Raw genomic sequence first — 21,579 nt, 5'->3', positions numbered from 1 at the left:
AAATCTGCACTGTCATTTCTGCTCGAGCTAAACCAGATGCAGGTCCAAAGTAATAAGATGAGAACTAACCAAAGAATTTGATAGATGGGTTTAACTCGGCTAGACCTCGAGAATATGTTTTTTTACGCGTGAACAACTCTATACACAACCCAAAATAGATATTCAGAAACCAAATAGTCTAGTGCGCTTTACTGGCGACCAACGAAAACGACAAAATAACATAATGCGGAGAATTTTTCTCCCAGACCAGGACCATTTGTTCGGGATACCTGAGGTTTTGATCTTCGCACAATTGAGCAAGGAAGATCCTCCAAACGTGTATAAAAACGACGTCGAATCAGACAATTGTCTTTTAACGGATATCGGTGCTTTTTTTTAAAGATTATAAATTTATATAAAGAAAGAACAATAGCCCCCATACAATAGACCAGACAATGCTAATGCAGTCCTGGAATCAGCGAAAGTACCAATCATTTTGGCTTTGGGATAACCAGATTGGCGTTAGGTGCTATTGATTCCTCGGCTACAAGTAGGAATTGTTTGATGAAAATCATAAAACCTGAATCATGTGAACAAACAACTAGAGAACAAACCCGATATCTGAATCAATACAATCACAGTACAAATGAAGGTGTGGTCGTCAAGGAGAATATAAGACGTCTGTTTGGTTAGAAAATTTATATCGGTCCTGGAATCCCTGCACTTTATATAGGTCTGCGAGAAAAAACTAATCAGGTTACAACCTAAATCTATTTTTTGTAATTGTTGGCCTCTAGAAATGATGTTTCTTTTTGGTTTTACATGAAACATACGTCTAGACACCTGTTGCAGTACTTGCCAATTAATTGAAGAAAATATCCGTCAACAATGTACGAACAACAATACACGCGGAACATTTCCACGGATACAGTGCATGTTGTTGGGATAGCTAGGGTGTTCCAGTTATCATGACCATCGCAGTTTGTGGCGAGTTGATAGAAGACCTTTCAATAGGCCAATGCAAATAAATACCATTTGATCCTCGAAAACGAGCCCTTCATAGAACCATAGGAAAACTACCCAGACAAATGGTTGTTAACGCTTGGCTCGAGAATATCTTTTAACTTTAAAGTGACATTATTGCTCCATATTTTTATAGTCCATATACAAGGGTTGAGCTGATGAATTGATCGTTTTTATAAACAATTTCAAAGAGTTTGACTGAGTCAACCAATGGTGTTTTGAAACCAAAATCAGTTGATATTATGGAGACAACGATTTAGGATAAAAATTAACCAGGGTTAATCTAGCCTAAAATTATAAAAAGACTGCCCCACCTTTTTTATAAACTGAGTGTAGAGGTAAATTCTAAAGATATCTACCCCATGTAAATTTTATTTGGATCCCTAATCTATTATTTATATATGTTTACCGCGGAGTAAATCATTAATTCAAAAAGGAAATTATGAAGGGCAAATGAGTATACTTATTTTGATATTCACTACTGGAAAATTAAAGTTGGAATTGTTCTTACTCACTAAATTACCTTGAGCGATGGGCATAAGATGTCTACTTTACCTTGAAAATAAAGCACTTTAATATACCGACAGAACAGCCAAGAGCGAATAAAATCACTAAGACAAAAATGGAGGAAAAAATAACTTATCAGGAGACACAGGGAGAAGCAATCACTATGTTTGCGAGAGATTAGGAACTTTGGTTCATCATTAGAATGAAATTGTGGTGGATTATGAAGGTATTTTTTCTCCTTCCCAAACTAGTAAATAAATTGAATCTGTCAGTATGAATCATTTCAAGAAATCAAGAGGGTTTAACGTGTTGGTAATGCTTAATCTGAGAAATATTGTCTTTAAAGATAAATAATTACGATATATGTCTTTTCTTATTCGACAAATTCGCCGACGCAAAACTAACGGACCTGCCACGGCGGGCAAATATTCTCTCGCAAGACACCAAAAATCTATTACATGTATACCGTAGGCATAATATATAAGTTGCCCAGTTCTGTAGATACTTTGGTCCATATCAAAGTTTAGATGATGTTGGGGATGATTAAACAAATAGAGAAGTAACTCTAAAACGTTTGTACAATAAAATCGAATATCCCGCAAACAGAGAGAGAGGGAAGTCACCCAAAACAAATAGTAATATCTAACACGAATATTGTTCACTATACAACAACCATATATTGTGTTTACAAAACAACCAACGTCTGGCTTCGCTGGAATTATAACTCAGTATATTTCACTTTGATATTAGAACCAAAAATATTTCCGCTTTGGGCGCTTATATCATGTAAAGTAAACCATAAAAAATCTAAATGCAAAACGAAATTTGTTACAGAATCAGACATATAGATTGTTTTTTATGAAATTTCTTTAACTTATTCACATTAAATAGATCCAAAAAATTCGATCATTTCAACACGTGCTCTCTTACAATCATTTCTTGCGTTTAGTTCTGTGAGCCTTATTCTGTGAGCCTTTTTGCACTTCATATAGTGCAATTTGAAGTCACTAGGCCCATAAAATGTATTTAGCAGTTTCCGTTTATTTCAATAAAAATAACAATTAGATTCTTACAAAAAATGTATGTATATTTTCTTGTATAATTCCCTGTTTTAATTATAGGGAATTTGAAGTCTCTAAATGATTGGGGATTTAATGTAAAAATATAGTTTAAATATTAAAACATATTTCTTTTTAATTTCAATGAATTTTACTCGATTTTGGTACTTTGATACTTAATTGTTATAATCTAGTAAATATAATAGTGTATAAAAGTTTTTAACTTGATGTTGATAAGTGCATACACCAACTGGGAGGAAAATACAAATATATTGATATTTAATATGATTCTATTCTTTTAAATAATCTGGTAATGAATATAAAAACTGTGAAATACTAATCGACAAATTCAGTCATTTTTGGGGTCATATTATAACCAGATTAGTTGTTTTTGATCTTCAACGTAATTGTTCGTTTAGTTAAAGTAATGAATTTGAGCCAATGAATAGTTTTTTAATAAATCAAGAATTAATATGCTTAATTGGCCTAATTTGTCAATTTTTTTCATCATAACTTCTCTACCCTATTCAAACTGAAAAAAATAAATAATATATTTTCAATTCTGAAAATAAATATTTATATATAATCCGGTGGTATGTATGCAAATGTTGGAATCTATTAAGTATTGATGAAGTGGTTGAAAAATAGCCTGTGGGGCAACTAGAATACTTATAAAGCTTAATTACCGTTGAGTAGCCATCAGTATTTTTTTTATCTCTTATCTTTAATATTTAGCGTATACATATGATTCATATTTTTTATGACTGTGAGATAAAAATGCAAAAACTAAATTTCATTTTTCTTTTTCTTTTTGTTCTACTTGAAATGAAATTTATTGGCACCAAATCAAAGGAGTACGTGAAGTTGCCACCACTATGTCTACTTAATATTCCTGCATATATTATAACCTTGGAGCCCTCTTGCAGCAGGAACTAATAAAACACTAACTACGAAAAGCATGAATGACTTTTGACACTTTAAGTCATCTTAATGTTTCTTCGTTATTGTATGATGATTTGGAATTAATCATAAAACACATCAAACAAAAACAAACAGATTTGCATAATAGTGAAAAACAAGTTGCCAAAGGTTTATAATCATGTATTATATATATATTATCTTCTGAATGTGTTAAAACTGACGAGGTAAATTTGTTAAATCTATAATAGAATAAATAGATATTTCCCAGTTCAGAAATTATAAGATGTTGCCAAAATTTTAATGGCGAATCAAGAAATGTGAACTAAATATTGCTTCTTATGGTATATTAACTTCCTAGAATACAGTTTTAACTACTGATTATTTGCGATTTTAAATCGGATAGGTTTTTAATAAATCAAATTGGGCAATCTCCACGTTTATCAGAAGACAATATTATCTAATATGCATTATGGCCGTATGATTATTATTTTATATTCTGATTAACAAAAATAGGTAGTTCATAAATTAATGTCATGTTATACCATGTATAAATTGTGAAAAAAAACTGTGGAATTTCAAATAAATAATGTTTGCCAATACTTAATTAATCTGCATATTTACTTCAATGGAGGTGCGTTCTTACTCAGTCAGTCTGACTCGATAATAATGAAAACGACCGGCGCTACTAAAGAGAAATATGTTATTTATGTTTAATATATTGAAATCGTGAATAAGTTAATCAAATTATATTTATTTCATGAGAAATTTATTAAATAATTATTTCACTTAATATTATTTTATCTTCACAAAGAATTTGGCAAGTCAAATTTAATAACGGTTGAATACTAAATTATCCACAGTATATGGATTTGTTTTAGAATCAAATGTATATAATTCTCTTTCAAATAAATTGAACATGAGGATATTGCTCCGAAGAAATAATATTTTAACTTAAGAATACATCTTCTTATTTCTGATTTTTTTGAGCTATATTTCCGCAAAGTTGTTCACGTTATTATTTTCAAACTAAATCAAGTTTGGGCATAATTATCTAACCATATTTCCGAGATGTTGCTTCATTTGTACACTAGAGCAAAATTTAAATTATTTATAGGCAATATTCTTAAATATTCATTTAAATATAGTATATATTAATCAAGGTTTTGAAATATTTCATACTATCTCTCACAAAAGGACAAAATTGCCGAAGTATGTGCTATCAAATATTTGCATTTTGTTTCATCTCTCTTCGAGGTATTTTTCAAACTGATCATATTTAATAGCGTTTCCAAGCTATGACTGACTGTAAAATAATCAAATATTTCATTCAAAACGTTCAACCAATACATTTTGATTAATAAATAATTGCAAACAAGAATTAAAATCCGAAACAAAATAATCAGTTGCCAATAAAACCGAGAAAGGTTTTCACACTCGGACCGAATTAACACATATTGGCGGTATGATTTCCGTAAAGTATGCAAATAGATCCACCTTTTTCTCTACGTAATTACAGATAAACTGATATTGCGTTTATATGCTTACACAAATTCATAAAATACGTCTCGTGTTGATACATACACAAAAATGAATAAACTCCAGCAATATCAAAAAAGTTATAAATCTGTTAAGGGGAATATGCATGCCAATATTTGTCAATATTTGCTTATATGAATATTGTTAACTCGGTGAATTCATTGGGCAGCTAGGTTAATATTTTATTTATTGTTATATCATTAGTTGCTTAGTGAGCGACTGTAAAAGCAAATTCCTTGAATGTTAGGTTACCCGGAGCAGAAAGTGGCCTGTTTACCCGAGCCCATAGAACTAATTGGGAGTCTAAGAAGAAAACTTATTGTGGAATTGTGACATGAAAATCTGACGGTGGCCGCGAGCCTGACGGTCTTAATGTAAGTATAACTAATTAAAACTTGTTCAGTGCGAATAATCGTTAAACACATTAAAGTATAAAGTTCACGTCCTTCGGCCGCATCGCTTGAAAGTTTTTAAATTCATATGCCTACGAAGAACTGTGGCTAAACCTTGAAATATATTAACATAGTTTGTTTTTGGAATATCAATATATTTGTATAAATCGCAAGAGATCAAAAACGTCGGCATATCGTTACAAGCAAACCATACTAGCGCATGTCGAGCCATCCAGGGATTACATACTCTAGAGCGCATCCCCGTTACGACCGTATGCTATGTTATTTTGTTAGAGTCACGCACGTAATTACAGAGCAGCCGGTTTAGAAGAATACCTTATAACAACGATGTTTAAATAGTTTTAATTTCTTCTATTAAAATATGGAACAGTTCCATCAAGCTTTGGATATCAAACAAAGTACAATAGTTTCTATGCAACACCCGGGCCGTTTCTGCCGAGTCTGATAGGCGTTAATTTAGATAAACTTGAGGAGTGTAATTAGATAGACTTTATTACTACTTAGTTTGAATTCCACCACATGGCATTAAAGCTTCACATCATCTATTTTAACCTATATTCTTTGCTTATATCAGTTTCAGCTTCCATGTAAATCATTTCATAGGCGCTTTGGGATGATCGGGTCTATAATGACTTTTATCACAAACTTCACGGTGTATGAAAATTTCTGTGGTTGAGACAACGCAGGAGGAAGAAATCTGGCTAGGTTTAATTTATGATATCACATTTAATATTTTAATACTTTAGATAAGTGTGATAATTTTGCTAAACTGAACGACATCGTGTTATAATAATGTATATGAAAATTTTATTTATTGTAACGCGGGCATTTGTACTGTTTAAACTACTGTGACAAGCCCAATTGCCAAACAGAAAGAGGAGAAAGAAATACAAAGAAAAGAACAAAAAAAAATCTTCCAATTAGATTTTAGTTCGCAGGCAAGATGTCTAGATAAAAGTGGTTTGTGTATGCGGGATGTCATACCCCCCGCCGCGTAAATAAGCATATAGGCGGAATGGTGATTGTATTGTCGATGATATTAAGTTTAACAATATAAGTGTCATATACAATGATTGTTTTAAGGTCCTCCGTTCTTCAGCAACGCCACATTATATCTGTGGCCACTAATATTTTTTCTATTGATACATTATTCCAATTAACAATAAAAAAATTTTAAATCACACATACCGTAAATACGTATAAAGGATTAAAAGTTTTCAATCCCGCTATTTGGACAAAAACATCCTGCCGTGTCAATAATACACCACCTTGTTTTTAAAAATGTTTCAGTTTTATTTTGTTCATTGACATTGGTTAATTTTTGACATTTAGATACATGTAATTACGTATCATGCTGCTAGCAATACATTTTCCATGGTGTTATATGTCTTTATTAATGAAATGTCCTGATAAGCATAAAGAAATAATTGATATAAAAAGATAAAATAGTGAATTAATTTTCAAAGATTCGCGACAATAGCAAAATGTGTAGAATAGATTTTGTAGAAATTCCAGACATAAAAGAGAGTCTATGTTTTAATAATTCTATCTTTTTATTTGGCATTTCGATATTTTACGAATTAACCATGTTTACATAGAGTAAGACTATTTCAAGATATCATTTGGGTCTGATACATTTGAAAAGTAATTTTCTTATGGAGTGATAAGATCAGTTTGTCGAAGTATAATGAAATCAGTATTTGAGGTCAGTACTGTATAAAATTTGCAATGCCTGTCAAACTTTAATATAACGATATTTTTTGAGCGTATCACAACTATTTGATTTGATTCATTTTAAGTTGTTTTGTTTCGGTTTTCTTTAAGCAGTTTCAACTTAGTTATTGACGCAGGTCCTGTTGTCGATATTTTGCTCCATGATAGTTCCGCACACATGCATTTATAAGTAATTTATGTTCACTGGTTAGCACGTATCAATCATAGGCCTGATAGTACATACCAAGATATTCCCAGCTGACCAAGACCTATATTTCACAGACGTGCCGCATTGATTTTAACAATCACAAGATGACACAGGGTATGAGACGTATCAGGCAGAGTTTGAATGTTAATGCAGGTGGAAATATCTTGCATTATATAACTCAACATTTGGGATCAGGCGACCATCAAGGTACCCACAAACGAATTATATTAAGAAACGGATTGTTAGATCCAGGTTTACCATGTCATAGTATGAAAGTTATAAAATGTAACTATGATATAAATAGTGACCTTAAAATGTAGCTAAATAAACAAATATTACTGTTGATATGATACATTATCATATATGAGTTTTATAGATTGATATATAATCTATTTTGGGAAGGAAATTAGCTCACTGGGTCAATAGATACGCTTTACTTTTAGCAACAAAAGTTCCCAGAAAATAATCAATATTGTCTTCTTACCTATTTTGTAATATTATATACTACATATTTCTCTATGCATTGACCGTTATAATATCTAAACAAACACAACGATAGAACACTATGAAAACAAAAATAAAACCAGATTATGGCGATTCTGCAAATGTCCACAAATCAGTTTTAATGATTTTAATAGCTCTAAATTTGGGGATTCTTCTTATGTCTAAACTAATAGACTGATTAAAATCGTCATTCATACCACTACACAAGGGAAAATTACGGAAATAATGGCCTCAATAACATAGTAATGAAAATATTAATTATCTGCCGTCTTAGTTTCTAGAATCAACCTATTTGTCGCAGGTACTAGCGTAACAATAATCAAAGCTCCTATATTTCATAAATGACCCAACTGACCCCTTACTCCATCAAAGCAAGAATACCATGCAAGTTATCTTCCTACCAATATGAAATACATCTGTCACATAAATAAAAGCTGTATGGGCAAAAGTGTAAAAATCTATTTTTTAGCACAAGTGACCTTGACCCACTGATCCCTACCCCAATCAAAAAGGATGAATTCCATGCAAGTTATCTTCCTACCAAATATAAAATATATCTGTCACATCATAAAGGCTGTATGAGCAAATGTGTAAAAATCTATTTTTAGCACTGGTGACCTTGACCCAACTGACCACTAACTCCATCAAAGTTTATGTTTCTATCAATTATAAATAACATCTGTCTATAGAATAAGGTCAATACACCTGTAAAAATGTAAAAATCTATACTACACCCAAAGAAAGAAGACCTCCCTTGGCATGTTTGTATTAAACTAAGACATCAACTAAAAAATAAAAGCTGTATGAGCAAAAATGTTTATATTTATTTTTTAAACCAGTGACCTTGACCCTAGAGACCGCTTACTCCACAAAAAATTAGAGGACCATCAAAGGTATCCACCTACTAAATATGAAAGATATCATTGAAGAAATAAAGCAATTAGGAGAAATTTAAGATAAATCCAACTTGCGGAAATAGGTTAACCCAGACAAGGCCCTATTTCAAAGTGAAAAAGAGGAAATAAGTGGGAAATATGGATGACACAGTTATATAACTTGGCAATATCATGTACTTTGTATTGATAAGTAAGTGTGGAAATTATAAAGCCATTAGTATAGATAGAACTTAAGATATTTCCAACTTGCCGCTTTAGGTTAACCATTATTCATTTTCTAAGTGCTGAAAAGGGCAATAACTTGGTAAATATGAAAGCCAGAGTTATGTAACTTGCCCAGATCATGTACTTTGTATTGATTAGTAAGTGTGTAAACTTAGAAGCCATTGGTACAGGTAGAACTTAAGAAAAATCCAACTTGCCGTTCTAGGTTAATCTCAAATGAACAGACGGACAGACGGGCAGTTCAATTACTATATGCCCGGGGGCATAAAAAGTAATAATTAAGCCGTGTCACGACAAAACCAACGCAATGCGTTTGCGACCAGCATGGATCCAGACCTGACTGCGCATCTGATCAGGATTCATGCTGTTCGCTATCAGTTTCTCTACTTGTAATAGGGTTGATCAGCCAACAGCATGGATCCTGATCAGACTGCGCGGATGCGCAGGCTGGTCTGGATCCATGCTGGTCGCAATCGCACTATGTTGGTCTTGTCGTGATGCAGCTTATATGTTTGCACTCCCACTCTGAATTTCTCCAGCTATTCAACTAATCTTCTCTAGGGTTTGTTAACGATTGAAACATTGTTACATTTGACTGGTGCAATACAAAGAGGTATATATCATAACATTTGATCCTAAAACGAGAAATGTGTCCATAGGACACCGGTGCCCCCACCGCGCCACTGTTCTGTCAATCTTATGACTCTAGGTCAAATATTTTTTGAAAACTAAAAAGTAAAGGGCAAGAACTTTACAAATACTGAATAAATCCACAAACAAACCCCAAGGTGCATAAGTTCACATGCTGACCAACATTCTTGTAAACTTTCAGGCCTACAAGTGAAATACTTTTTGAGCTATGCATGAACAAGTTGAAAATTGCAAATTTATACTACTGTAAGTCAAGGGCAATAACTCTAACAAAACTGAAAAAAAATCCACATGCAAAGTCCCAGGTTCATAGCTTCACAGTGATGTGAATCATTACTCCTGTAATTTAGTGATGTTGATCATTATTCCTGTAAAGTTGGTTGATTCTAACTCAAGCACACAAGGAACAAATAACAACATAATGAAAAGGTTTTTACTAAGTCAAGGGAAATAACTCTACAAATACTGGATAAATCCTCAAGCGAAACCCCAGGTGCAAAACTAAATATGCTGAGCAACCTTCCCATAAGGTTTAATGACTCTATGTCAAATCCTTTTTGAGTTACATGCGACACAAGTTGAAAATTGCAAAAAATTTCTAAGTCAAGGGCAATAACTCTAAAAAAACTAAATAAATCCAGACGAAAATACCCAGGTGCACAACTACACATGCTGATCAATATTCCTGTAAAGTTTCATGACTCTATGTCAAATCCTTTTTGAGTTACATGCGACACAAGTTGAAAATTGCAAAATTTTACTAAGTCAAGGGCAGTAACTCTAAAAATACTGAATAAATCCAGACAAAAAATACCCAGGTGCATAATTACACATGCTGATCAACATTCCTGTAAAGTTTTATGACTCTAGGTCAAATGCTTTTTGAGTTACATGCGACACAAGTTGAAAATTGCAAAATTTTACTAAGTCAAGGGCAGTAACTCTAAAAATACTAAATAAATCCAGGCAAAAAATACCCAGGTGCATAATTTCACATGCTGATCAACATTCCTGTAAAGTTTCATGACTCTAGGTCAAATCCTTTTTGAGTTACATGCGACACAAGTTGAAAATTGCAAAATTTTACTTAGTCAAGGGCAATAACTCTAAAAATACTAAAAATATCCAGACAAAAATACCAAGGTGCACAACTACACATGCTGATGAACAATCCTGTAAAGTTTCATGACTCTAGGTCAAATACTTTTTGAGCTACATGCGACACAAGTTTAAAATTGCAAAATTTTACTAAGTCAAGGGCAATAACTCTAAAAATATCGAGAGGAAAATACTTAGGTGCACAACTACACATGCTGATCAACATTCCTGTAAAGTTTCATGACTCAAGGTCAAATACTTTTTGAGTTACGTGCGACACAAAAGAGAAGGAAAGGATGGAAGGACGGACGAACGGTTGGAACTACGGACAGGGATAAATCTAAATGCCCGCCACTAAAGTGGGGGCACAAAAAAATGTTTTTAAAGAAATATAAACTAATACTCAATGAAATGCGCGCCAAAAAATAATACAACATGACGTCATTTACAACGTCACGTCATTAAGTTGGTTCCAAGCACTGTGCACGCTGGTATTTCACTCAAACAGGGGTTTAAATTCAAAACAGTGAAATTATCAAATTGATAATTTCAGTGACGGTGACAGTTTAAACAGTGAAATTATCGGTTTTATATTTCACTGATATATTTCTATAAACCACCGAAAAGCATGTAATAAATATTTACTTACGTTCTTTGAACATTTTATAATAGCACACTAATGGGGGTTTTCCTAAATGTTTTTTGCGGTTCTCTAATTCTAGACATACACAAACAGCAGTGCCATCTGGTAGGCCAATGCAGCTTGTCCGTCCCTTGATCTTGCAATGGAAACATTCTAACATTCCTAGAACCAAATAAAAATGTTCACTGTGACATTCAGCATGCAAAAAAGGGGTTTATAACAGGATGTTGTTTCTAAAAGATTATTATATTCAAAGTAAGTAAATTATGGATTTCCATTACAATGGTTTTATATATAAACAAACAACATGAATTGTCAAACAAGATTGCATTTGAGAAAAATGCTATGCCACCGCATTAATACAACACTAAATAGTAGTGTAGGAACAGATTTTTTTTTGTTTCTATACAATTTTGAAGATTGTCATAATGTATAGATCCCTGACCTATCTAATTCTTAATATCAGATTAGTGGTTAAATCTGTTGTTAACTCAATAAAAGATCAGAGAAGGAATATATCAATGCACTCGAGTCTAGTGAATTTGGTGGTGAAGGTCATATTTCACACAGCCTAAATTTTATGACTACATCAAAGGACAACACAGTAAGACACTTTGTAAAAATCTAGGTCAGCTGAAATCAAAGTTCACTTTACATCTTAATCTGTGCACATGGTTCAAATTTCATAGCTGTACATCAAAGGACAAGAAAGTAGGTCACATCATCAAAATGTTGGTCACCTGATATCAAAGTTCAATTTTACAACTAAAACTGTGCACATGGTCAAAACTTCATTGCTGTACATCAAAGGACAAGAAAGTAGGTCACTGTCCCCTTGGGCAAGGCAAAATTTTGGACCCAAGGATTTAATTCAAAACAATCTTGATACAGTCCACCAAGCAACATTTCAAGTCAAATATCTAAGTTGTAGCTTTCTCCCATTCAGAAAACATTTGTTTTATTTTCTGTTTTTACTATGTGTACATAATGAGAATCACTGCCCCCGGGCAGGGCCAATTTTGACACCAGGGGAAAAATTTGAACAACTTTGGTAGAGGACCTATAGATGATATTATATAGCAAACATCAAAGCTCTATGCCTTGTACCTTCAGACAAAATTATTTTTTATTTTTTTACTATATGTACATAATGAAAATCAATGACCCCGGGGCGGGACCAATTTTGACCCCAGGGCTATAATTTGAACAATCTTGGTAAAGGTTCACTTCGCAAAGTCTTATGCCATATATTTAACCTCTAGCCTTTGTCAATTCAGAGAAGAAGATTTTTCAATTCAGAGAAGAAGATTTTTCAAGTTTTTACTTTATACATTTAAGGAAAACTAATCGCCTGTGGGGCAGGGCAATTTTAACACTAGGGGCATAATTAAAACAACTTTAGTAGAGGACCCATAGATGATATTATATACCAAATATCAAAGCTCTAAGCCTTGTACCTTCAGACAAAAAGATTTTTTAATTTTTTACTATATGTACATAGTGAAAATCAATGACCCCTGAGGGTGGGGCCAGGCCAATTTTGACCCCAGGGCTATAATCTTGCTAGAAGTTCACTACATAATGTTTCATGAAAAATATCTTAACTCTAGCCTTTGTAAATTTAGAGAAGATGAGTTTTTACTATATACATATAAGGAAAACCTATGGCCCCTGGGGCAGGGCTAATTTTGACACTAGAGGCAAAATTTGAACAACTTTGGTAGAGTACCTATAGATGATATCATTTAACAAATATTAAAGCTCTAGGCCTTGTACCTTCAGACCATAAGATTTTTTTATTTTTTACTATATGTATCCACATACTGCCAGTTTTCAATCACAACCACTTTTCAATCATCCCTAGAAATTTTTTATTTTTGACCTTATTTGTCATGTAACCAAACTGTAAGAACATCTTGTATTCACCTTGACTAAATTTATCAGCAGCAATGTCACTTATGGCGATAAAAAAAGAAAATGCTAGCATTTTAGTTCAAAATATGTAAAATGTGTGTTTTCCACTAATCCTTTATTTTCCAAGTTACAAATAGCAATAATTTTCTAAAAATAATTGATTTACAGACTCAGTTTTTTGTCAGTCTGCAGAAATGGATACTAAGTTGGACAACTGTTTCAATATCATGAATTCATAATATATACTGCACTTCAAAAGCTGTAATTTTAATATGTACATATTTTACCATACAGTTCTTAATTGGAAGGTAATACATCAGTAAAGTAACAGTCACTTAACCAAGGAAAAACATTCTCTGTGATAACTTTTCAGTAAGCAGTCACTAGAATGGGGTCATATAGACCCTTAGATCCTAAAGATTTCACAAGAACATGCATTATCTGTTATGCAAATTGAAATGTACATCCATACCCCAATTGTGACAGCTTTACCACTGCAAATAGATATCTAGATTGAACAAGGGTGCCATAGTCACAAAATACGCCCGTTTACGAAAGCTTTAGATGGAGATTGGGGCATTATGGATAAGTGTTATCTAGCAAGCAAGTTTTTATTCTTGGCACTGTGTTGTTAAATGAACCTTAAAACAAATCAGTAGGGAAGATATGCACAGGATGTGTGACCTTGACCTTGGTCGCAGGGACCTGAATTTTATGCACGGCACTTAGCCTCACAATGATGAACATTTGTGCCAAATTATATTGAAATCCCTCTATGCATGTAGAAGTTTTGCGCCAGACAAGCGTTTTTCTATGAGCTCTAACTGTGACCTTCACCTTTGACCTAGAGACTTGGTTCAAGTGCAGGGCACTACGTCTCATGGTGGTGAACAATTCTATAAAGTAACATTAAAATTCCTCCATGCATGTAGAAAATATGCTCCGGACAACATCTGGATATTTAATCATCTCCAGTGACCTTGACCTTGCAAATATTAACCTAAATTAAATGTGTCACACCTGTAGTCATGATAGTTACCATTTGTGCTACAATCCATCAATAAATGATGACTAAATGGTCCCTATACACATCTTCAAATTTTTATCTGAACTTTGACCTCTATGTGTAACATTGACTTTGGTCGTAGGGATCTGAATTTTGCATGCGACACTCAGCCTCACAATGGTGAACATTTGTGCCAAGTTATATTGAAATCCCCCTATGAATGTAGAAGTTTTGCTCCGGACAAGCGTTTTTCAATGAGCTCTAAGTGTGACCTTGATTTTTGACCTGGAGACCTGGATCATGCATGGAGCAATACATATCATGGTGGTGAACATTTCCATAAAGTATTATAAAAATTCTTCCATACATGTAGGAGATATGCTCCAGACAAAATCTGGATATTTCACCATCTTTAGTGACCTTGACCTTGCATATATTGACCTAAAGTACATGTGTCACAGCCGTAGTCATGATAATGACCATTTGTGTTACAATCCCTCAATAAAATGATGATTAAATCGTCCCTATACACATCTTCATATTTTTATATCGAAACTTTGACCTCTATGTGTGACCTTGACCTTGGCCGCAAGGACCTGAATCTTTGCGCGCGACACTCCGCCTCACAATGGTGAACATTTGTGCCAAGTAATATTGAAATCCCTCTATACATGTGGAAGTTTTGCTCCGGACAAGCATTTTTCAATGAGCTCCAAGTGTGACCTTGACCTTTGACCTAGAGACCTGGTTCATGTGCGCGACACTGCTCCTCATAGTGGTGAACATTTCTATGAAGTTTCATGAAAATCCCTCCATACATGTAGGAGAGCTGAACTGATATTTACTTGAAAATTAAAATATAATTAAATTTCTATGAGAAAGTATTTACATTGATAAGGTAATTACTGTATGATCTTTATGAAACAAATACCAAGTCTACAGAACACCATAGTTATCACAGTTAAGAATCTTGACCAATGAATGAAACATGTGTAAATAAATGTTACATTCTTTAGAACATTACTCAAGTCCAAGAAAGAGGATTATTTTATGCCTTTGATTAAATTCTATTTTAAGAATTGAAAGTGAAAGTAGATCAAGGGGAGTAATTGTGTAAGTCATTTATGAACAAAGTAATAACTTTGTTGTCGCCCTTTGATTAAATTCTATTTACAAAATCTGGATATTTCATCATCTTTAGTGACCTTGACCTTGTATATATTGACCTAAATTATATGTATCACAGCCATAGTCTTGATAATGACCATTTGTGTTACAATCCCTCAATAAATGATGACTAAATGGTCCATATACACATCTTCATATTTTTATCTGAACTTTGACCTCTATGTGTGACCTTGACCTTGGCCGCAAGGACCTGAATCTTGCACGCGACACTCCGCCTCACAATGGTGAACATTTGTGCCAAGTAATATTGAAATCCCTCTATACATGTGGAAGTTTTGCTCCGGACAAGCATTTTTCAATGAGCTCTAAGTGTGACCTTGACCTTTGACCTAGAGACCTGGTTCATGTGTGCGACACTGCTCCTCATAGTGGTGAACATTTCTATGAAGTTTCATTAAAATCCCTCCATACATGTAGGAGATATGCTCCGGACAAAATTGGACGCCACCCGCCCGCCCGCCAGCCCGCCAGGGGCGTTCCCATAATACGTCCCGTTTTTCAAACGGGCGTATAAAAAGGGCATTATAATTAGGTTAAAATTGTTTATTACCATTTATCTGAAGTTGAGTTTGTCAAAATTTCTCCAAAATACAGAACTAATTATATTTTAACATTGTCTGACAATTTTTATGTGATACAGGTAATATTTTGTTAACTGATTGAAAAGTGGTTGTGAAATTTTGAAGAACAGGAAAATGGGTCAGTAATGATTTGTCCTCGATTCATAGTAATAATTCAAGTAAAATTTTAAAAAGTTGGTGCATTTATTAGCTGAAATGATAATATTCACAGAATTGACAGAGAATTTTTTTTATATATAATTTCACTGTCAGTTATTGTTGAAAAATCTGTTAGCTCATCGGAAAGAGGCAGTACGGGGATATATATTGAAAATTAATGACCCCCGGGGCGGGGGCAATATTCACCCCAGGGCTATAATTTGAACAATCTGGCTAGAAGTTCACTTCACAATGTTTCATGCAAAATATCTAACCTCTAGCATTTGTCAATTGCTAGAAGAAATTTTTTTAAAGTTTTTACTATATACATATAAGGAAAACCAATGACCCCCGGGGCGGGCCGATTTTAACCCCAGGGCTATAATTTGAACAATTTGGGTAGAGGTCTACCAGACAATGCCTTATGCAAAATATCTAAGCTCTAGGCCTTAATGGTCTTTACAGGAAGGTATTTTATGTTTTTACTATATGTATATATAGTGAAAATCAATGACCCCCCGGGGCGGGCCGATTTTGACCCCAGGGCTATAATTTGAACAATCTTGGTAGAGGTCTACCAGACAATGCCCTATGCAAAATATGTAAGCTCTAGGCCTTTTGGATCTTTACAAGGTTTTTTAAATTTATTCTTATAAATCCATTTGGTTGCCATGGCAACAAGATTTCTGCATGGAATGAAATTCTTTGAACAACTTTGGAAGCCCTTCACCCAAGGATCAATTCTGCCAAGTTTGGTTGAAATTGGACTAGTGATTTTTCACAAGAAGATTTTTTAAGTTCACTATATAATCTATGTAACACACACACACACAAACAAACAAACACACACACATACATACACACAGGTGAATCGCTATATGCCACCGCATCGCAGATGCTGCGGTGGCATAAAAACTAGACTATAAACAATAGTAGGTTCACAGAAATTCCTTGAAAAATGTCAGTAGGGTGGAGTACAGAATCGTATTCTTCTATCATTTACAAATGACAAAAGCACTAGAAATGTGTTCTGTGTCCATAAGACACTGAATATTCCCCCCTTTGCATTTGTAATATTTATGCATATTTCATAAAGGTCAATTGACATATAAGTAAGAAATATATATAATATAATAATAGAATTAAAGCTACTAATGTTCACTGAGGAAACTCTAGTTATTGATTAGATGAGGATTTAACATCAAGGTCACAATGACCTTAACCTAATTACCTCAAAATCAATAGAAGTAACCTACTGCAATTGGTAATGTCCCTAGAAAGATAAACAAACTTAGTCTTATTACTTCACAAGTTTTGATCAGACACAAAACTTTTACAATATTACTGTGACCTTGATCTTTGACCTTGATAAATTGGTTGGGGTCATCTACTGGCCATTGGCAATGTTCCTTCTAAGCTGAACACACTAAAGCTTTTCCTTTCTCAAGAAAAAGATCTGACAAAGAATTTACACAAATTGTCACTATGACCACTGAATAATGACCACAAAATAAATAGGGTCACCTACTGGGCATTGGTTACAAACTTACTTCTTCTCAAGTTATTAAGCAGGCAAGGGTTTTGCACAGAATCACTGTCACCCAATATAGGTCTTCCATTGGCCATACCTACATGTCATTACATAAATGATGGGTTATACCTTCCCAAGTTCTTAATAAAACAAGGATAACAGGAAGAACCTAAATACATGCAGACAGACACACCACCCAATCACAAGTTGGACTAGTAATTTTAAGATTGCTGTTTGCATTGGTTTAAACCCAGTTATCATTTAGCTATTGTCTCATTGAAAAGGAAGTTTAAAACTCATTGCTCAATACTGATTGGTTCCAGGAACAGATTCCAGAGTCTACTTACACAATCCAACTAAAACAAATACTGTATAAAACAAGATATGTTTGTAAAACTTGTATGCCCCCTATGGGCAGCCAATTAGTCATGTGATCAGGTTATTATCGATGACTTCTGACCCAGTGAACAAAAAATTAATAATGGTTATCTACTCGTCATGACTAGTCACAAGGTAATAATTATTGTGACCCTATAGGTTGTGTGTAGCAATTTAAGTTATTACAAATCTTACCAAATAAAATATGCATAAATTTAATGAATTATGTAGGCCTCATTAATGACAGCCAAGTTGTTATATTACATAAGACCTTCAAATGTGTATACCAAAAGCATTTTTAGCTTAATATAAAAATATCTACCAAGGCAACTTGACTTGTTGAGTTATTGGTCAGAACCATCTTAAAGTACAAGGTCAATTTGACACTGACCCCTTGACCCCAAAATCAATAAGGGTCATCTACTGGTCATGACCAATCATCATATAAAGTTTGAAGTTCCTAGGCCTAAGTGTTCTTTAGTTATTGATCGGAAACCATTTTTATTTGTTTGGGTCGTCAGACCAAACAAATAATGGTAGCGAAATTTCAGAGTCTAATGCTGTTAATTGCAAATGCCGAAAGCAGTCCACTTTTTTGAAGCGGTTACTTCCCTTTATATGTCCACTAACGCCGAAAAATTCAGGGGAAATCACTGCGTAAAGATGGTCAAAGACAGACGCATTAATTTTCAAGCAAAATAATTCCCGAATGGTCGAAGATTTCTAATATTGTTTTATTGTATTTTCTGATCGAAAATAAGTAAATACAAAGTGGACATTCAATCTCTGACACAGAAGTTTCACGAAAAACCTAACAACAAGTAGTTCTCAAAACAGCTTAAAACTAACGATTTAAAAGAAAGAAATACTTTTATTTTGTTACAAGTATCCAACAAATTACAACGCATTCAAAGTTTAAGAATAGCGTTGGCTTATAGAATTGTCAATAAATGCACAAACACAAATTACGCGGATGAATATGATTTTATCAATGAAAATACTAAGTTTAGCGATGTCAATTACCGAATACTACACAAACGGAGTAGTGGAATATATAGATTCTACATGTCGGACTGTTTAGGCGAGAAGGTTTTAGCTAAATTATTTACTTCAATTTTAAACAACAGGTTTATCCAGAACAAAATACCTCGTAATTAATAAGGATTACAAACCGAAATGCAATGGAAGTTCTAAATTTAGAATGACTTGATGTTATTCAGACGGTTTGTATAACTTCTCCGTGGTGCAGGGGTAACGCGCTCGCTTAGTGAGTGAGAGGTCTGGAGTTCAAATCCCAGTCGAGGAAACTTTTTTTTTAAATTCTTTTTTAAGAGTCTTTGTTAAGGAAGTAGTCATGATATGCAAGGATAAAGTGTGGCTGTCGTAAAAAATGAACATAAATGATTTTTTGATGCAACTCTAGTTATGCAAATTCCGTATGTATCAAACTCTGGTGCCTTGCGAGATGAATTATAGTACATAAAAATAAACTTATTCAGGAAAATACATACAGATATACAGTACGATTTAGATTGCAAAGATCAGAAAATACCACAGAACTTGCAGCCCTTTGATTCTTTATAAATATACATGCTTATAGTAAGCTCCAGGATTATTTACATCTGTGTTAAACAACAGTTAAAGTCGTTACAAGCCCTAATTTAGAATAATATGGTTTTCTTCAGGCCGTTCACACATAAATTCACCGTGGCTGAGGGGTTTTCGCACTCGCTTAGGAAGCGAGAGGTCTGGAGTCCAAATTCCAGTAAAGGAAAACTCATTTTTTTTTCAAATTGTTTAAGTCAAATAAACATTGGATTGAATATCAGTGTTGCAATAAGTCTAATAGCCAATTTACTACAATTAAAACGCTGGAAAGCATTGGTGGCACTATAATCTCACAACCTGTACTTTTCTTACATTCTGAGACCCAAACAAATTCAGCACCTTCTGTGCTTTGATTACTTTGGTTGTGACCTTGACCTTTGACCCCAAAATCAATAGGGGTCATCTACTGGTCATGGCCAATCGTCATATAAAGTTTGAAGTTCCTTGACCAAAGCATTTTTTTATTATTTATCTGAAACCATTTTTACTTACAAGGTCAATGTGATCTTGACCTTTGACCCCAAAAGCAATAGGGGTCAACTACTAGTCATAACTAATCACCATACCAAGTTTGAAGTTCCTAGGCCTAAGGGTCCTTTAGGTATAGAGTGGAAACCATTTTTAACTTTAAGTAAATGTGACCTTGACCTTTGACCCCTTGACCCCAAAATCAATAGGGTTCATTTGCTGGTCATGACCAATCATCATACCAAGTTTGAAAATCCTAGGCCTCAGCGTTCTTAAGTTATTGATCGGAAACTGTTTTTACCTACAAGGTCAATGTGACAGTGACCTTTGACCCCAAAATCAATAGGGGTCATCTACTGGTCATGACCAATCACCCTACCAAGTTTGAAGTTCCTAGGCCTAAGGGTTCTTAAGATATTGATTGGAAACCGTTTTTACTTAAAGGTCAAAGTGACCTTGACCCCTTAATCAATAGGGGTCATCTACTGGTCATGAAGAATCACCATACCAAGTTCTAAGCATTCTTTAGTTATTGATCAGAAACCATTTTTACCTACAAGGTCATTGTGACCTTTACCTTTGACCCCTTGACCCAAAATCAATAGGGTCATCTACTTGTCATGACCAATCACCATACCAAGTTTGAAGTTTCTAGGCCTAAGCGTTCTTTAATTATTGATCTGAAACTGTTTTAACCTACAAGGTCAATGTGACCTTGACCTTTGACCCCTTTTATCTCAAAATCAATAGGGGTCACCTACTGGTCATGACCAATCACCATACCAAGTTTGAAGTTCCTAGGCCTAAGGGTTCTTTAGTTTTTGATCGGAAACCGTTTTTACCTACAAGGTCAATGTGACCTTGACCTTTGACCCCTTGACCCCAAAATCAATAGGGGTCATCTAATAGTCATGACCAATCACCATACCATGTTTGAACTTTATAGGCCTAAGGGTTCTTTAGTTATCACTCGGAAACCATTTGGTCTATGGACCTACAGACCGACAAATGCAAAGCATTTCTTTGAAGTGGGAGCATAACTAGGCACATGTGATGGATGATATTTACTTTTTTGACAAAACTTTCCAGTTTTCCCAACAGGGCATGAGCACATAAAAGAAGAGGTCAGCTGTTGTTTGCTTGATAATTCTATACAAGTTCCTCCATTGCATACATCCTTTTCTGAGTCACACACAGGTCCTAAAAACAACAAAAAATAAAATTGTAGTGTGTATCTAGAAAAAATTCTAGAAAGGAAGGGACGTCCATGGCTGGGTGGTAAACACTATTGACTTTAAACCACTTGTCACCCACAGCTGAACTTTCAAGCCCAGCTAGCGTCTTCAGTTTCATCATGTGAGAAAGCTATCAAGCTAGCTTACGAAACATCGT

At 34.1% G+C, this 21,579-nt stretch overlaps 1 protein-coding gene across 1 annotated transcript in view; it reads right to left on the bottom strand.

Annotated features, from left to right (window-relative positions):
* Nucleotides 1-470: 470 nt before the first annotated feature.
* The window catches only part of LOC132725730 (neurogenic locus notch homolog protein 1-like), a 101,351-nt gene continuing 80,242 nt past the window's right edge, over nt 471-21,579 (bottom strand). The window contains exons 50-52 of the mRNA XM_060710917.1: nt 21,256-21,387; nt 11,382-11,537; nt 471-559 (exon numbers count right to left, since the gene is read on the bottom strand). Coding sequence (XP_060566900.1) covers nt 471-559; nt 11,382-11,537; nt 21,256-21,387 — 377 coding nt within the window. The remainder of the gene's footprint in view (nt 560-11,381; nt 11,538-21,255; nt 21,388-21,579) is intronic.

This window comes from Ruditapes philippinarum, unplaced genomic scaffold (assembly GCF_026571515.1).
Source record: "Ruditapes philippinarum isolate M1 unplaced genomic scaffold, ASM2657151v2 ctg2767_1_1_1_1, whole genome shotgun sequence".
Taxonomy (NCBI): domain Eukaryota; kingdom Metazoa; phylum Mollusca; class Bivalvia; order Venerida; family Veneridae; genus Ruditapes; species Ruditapes philippinarum.
Note: the sequence above shows the minus strand (reverse complement) of the source record. Positions and strands in the feature narration are given on the sequence as shown.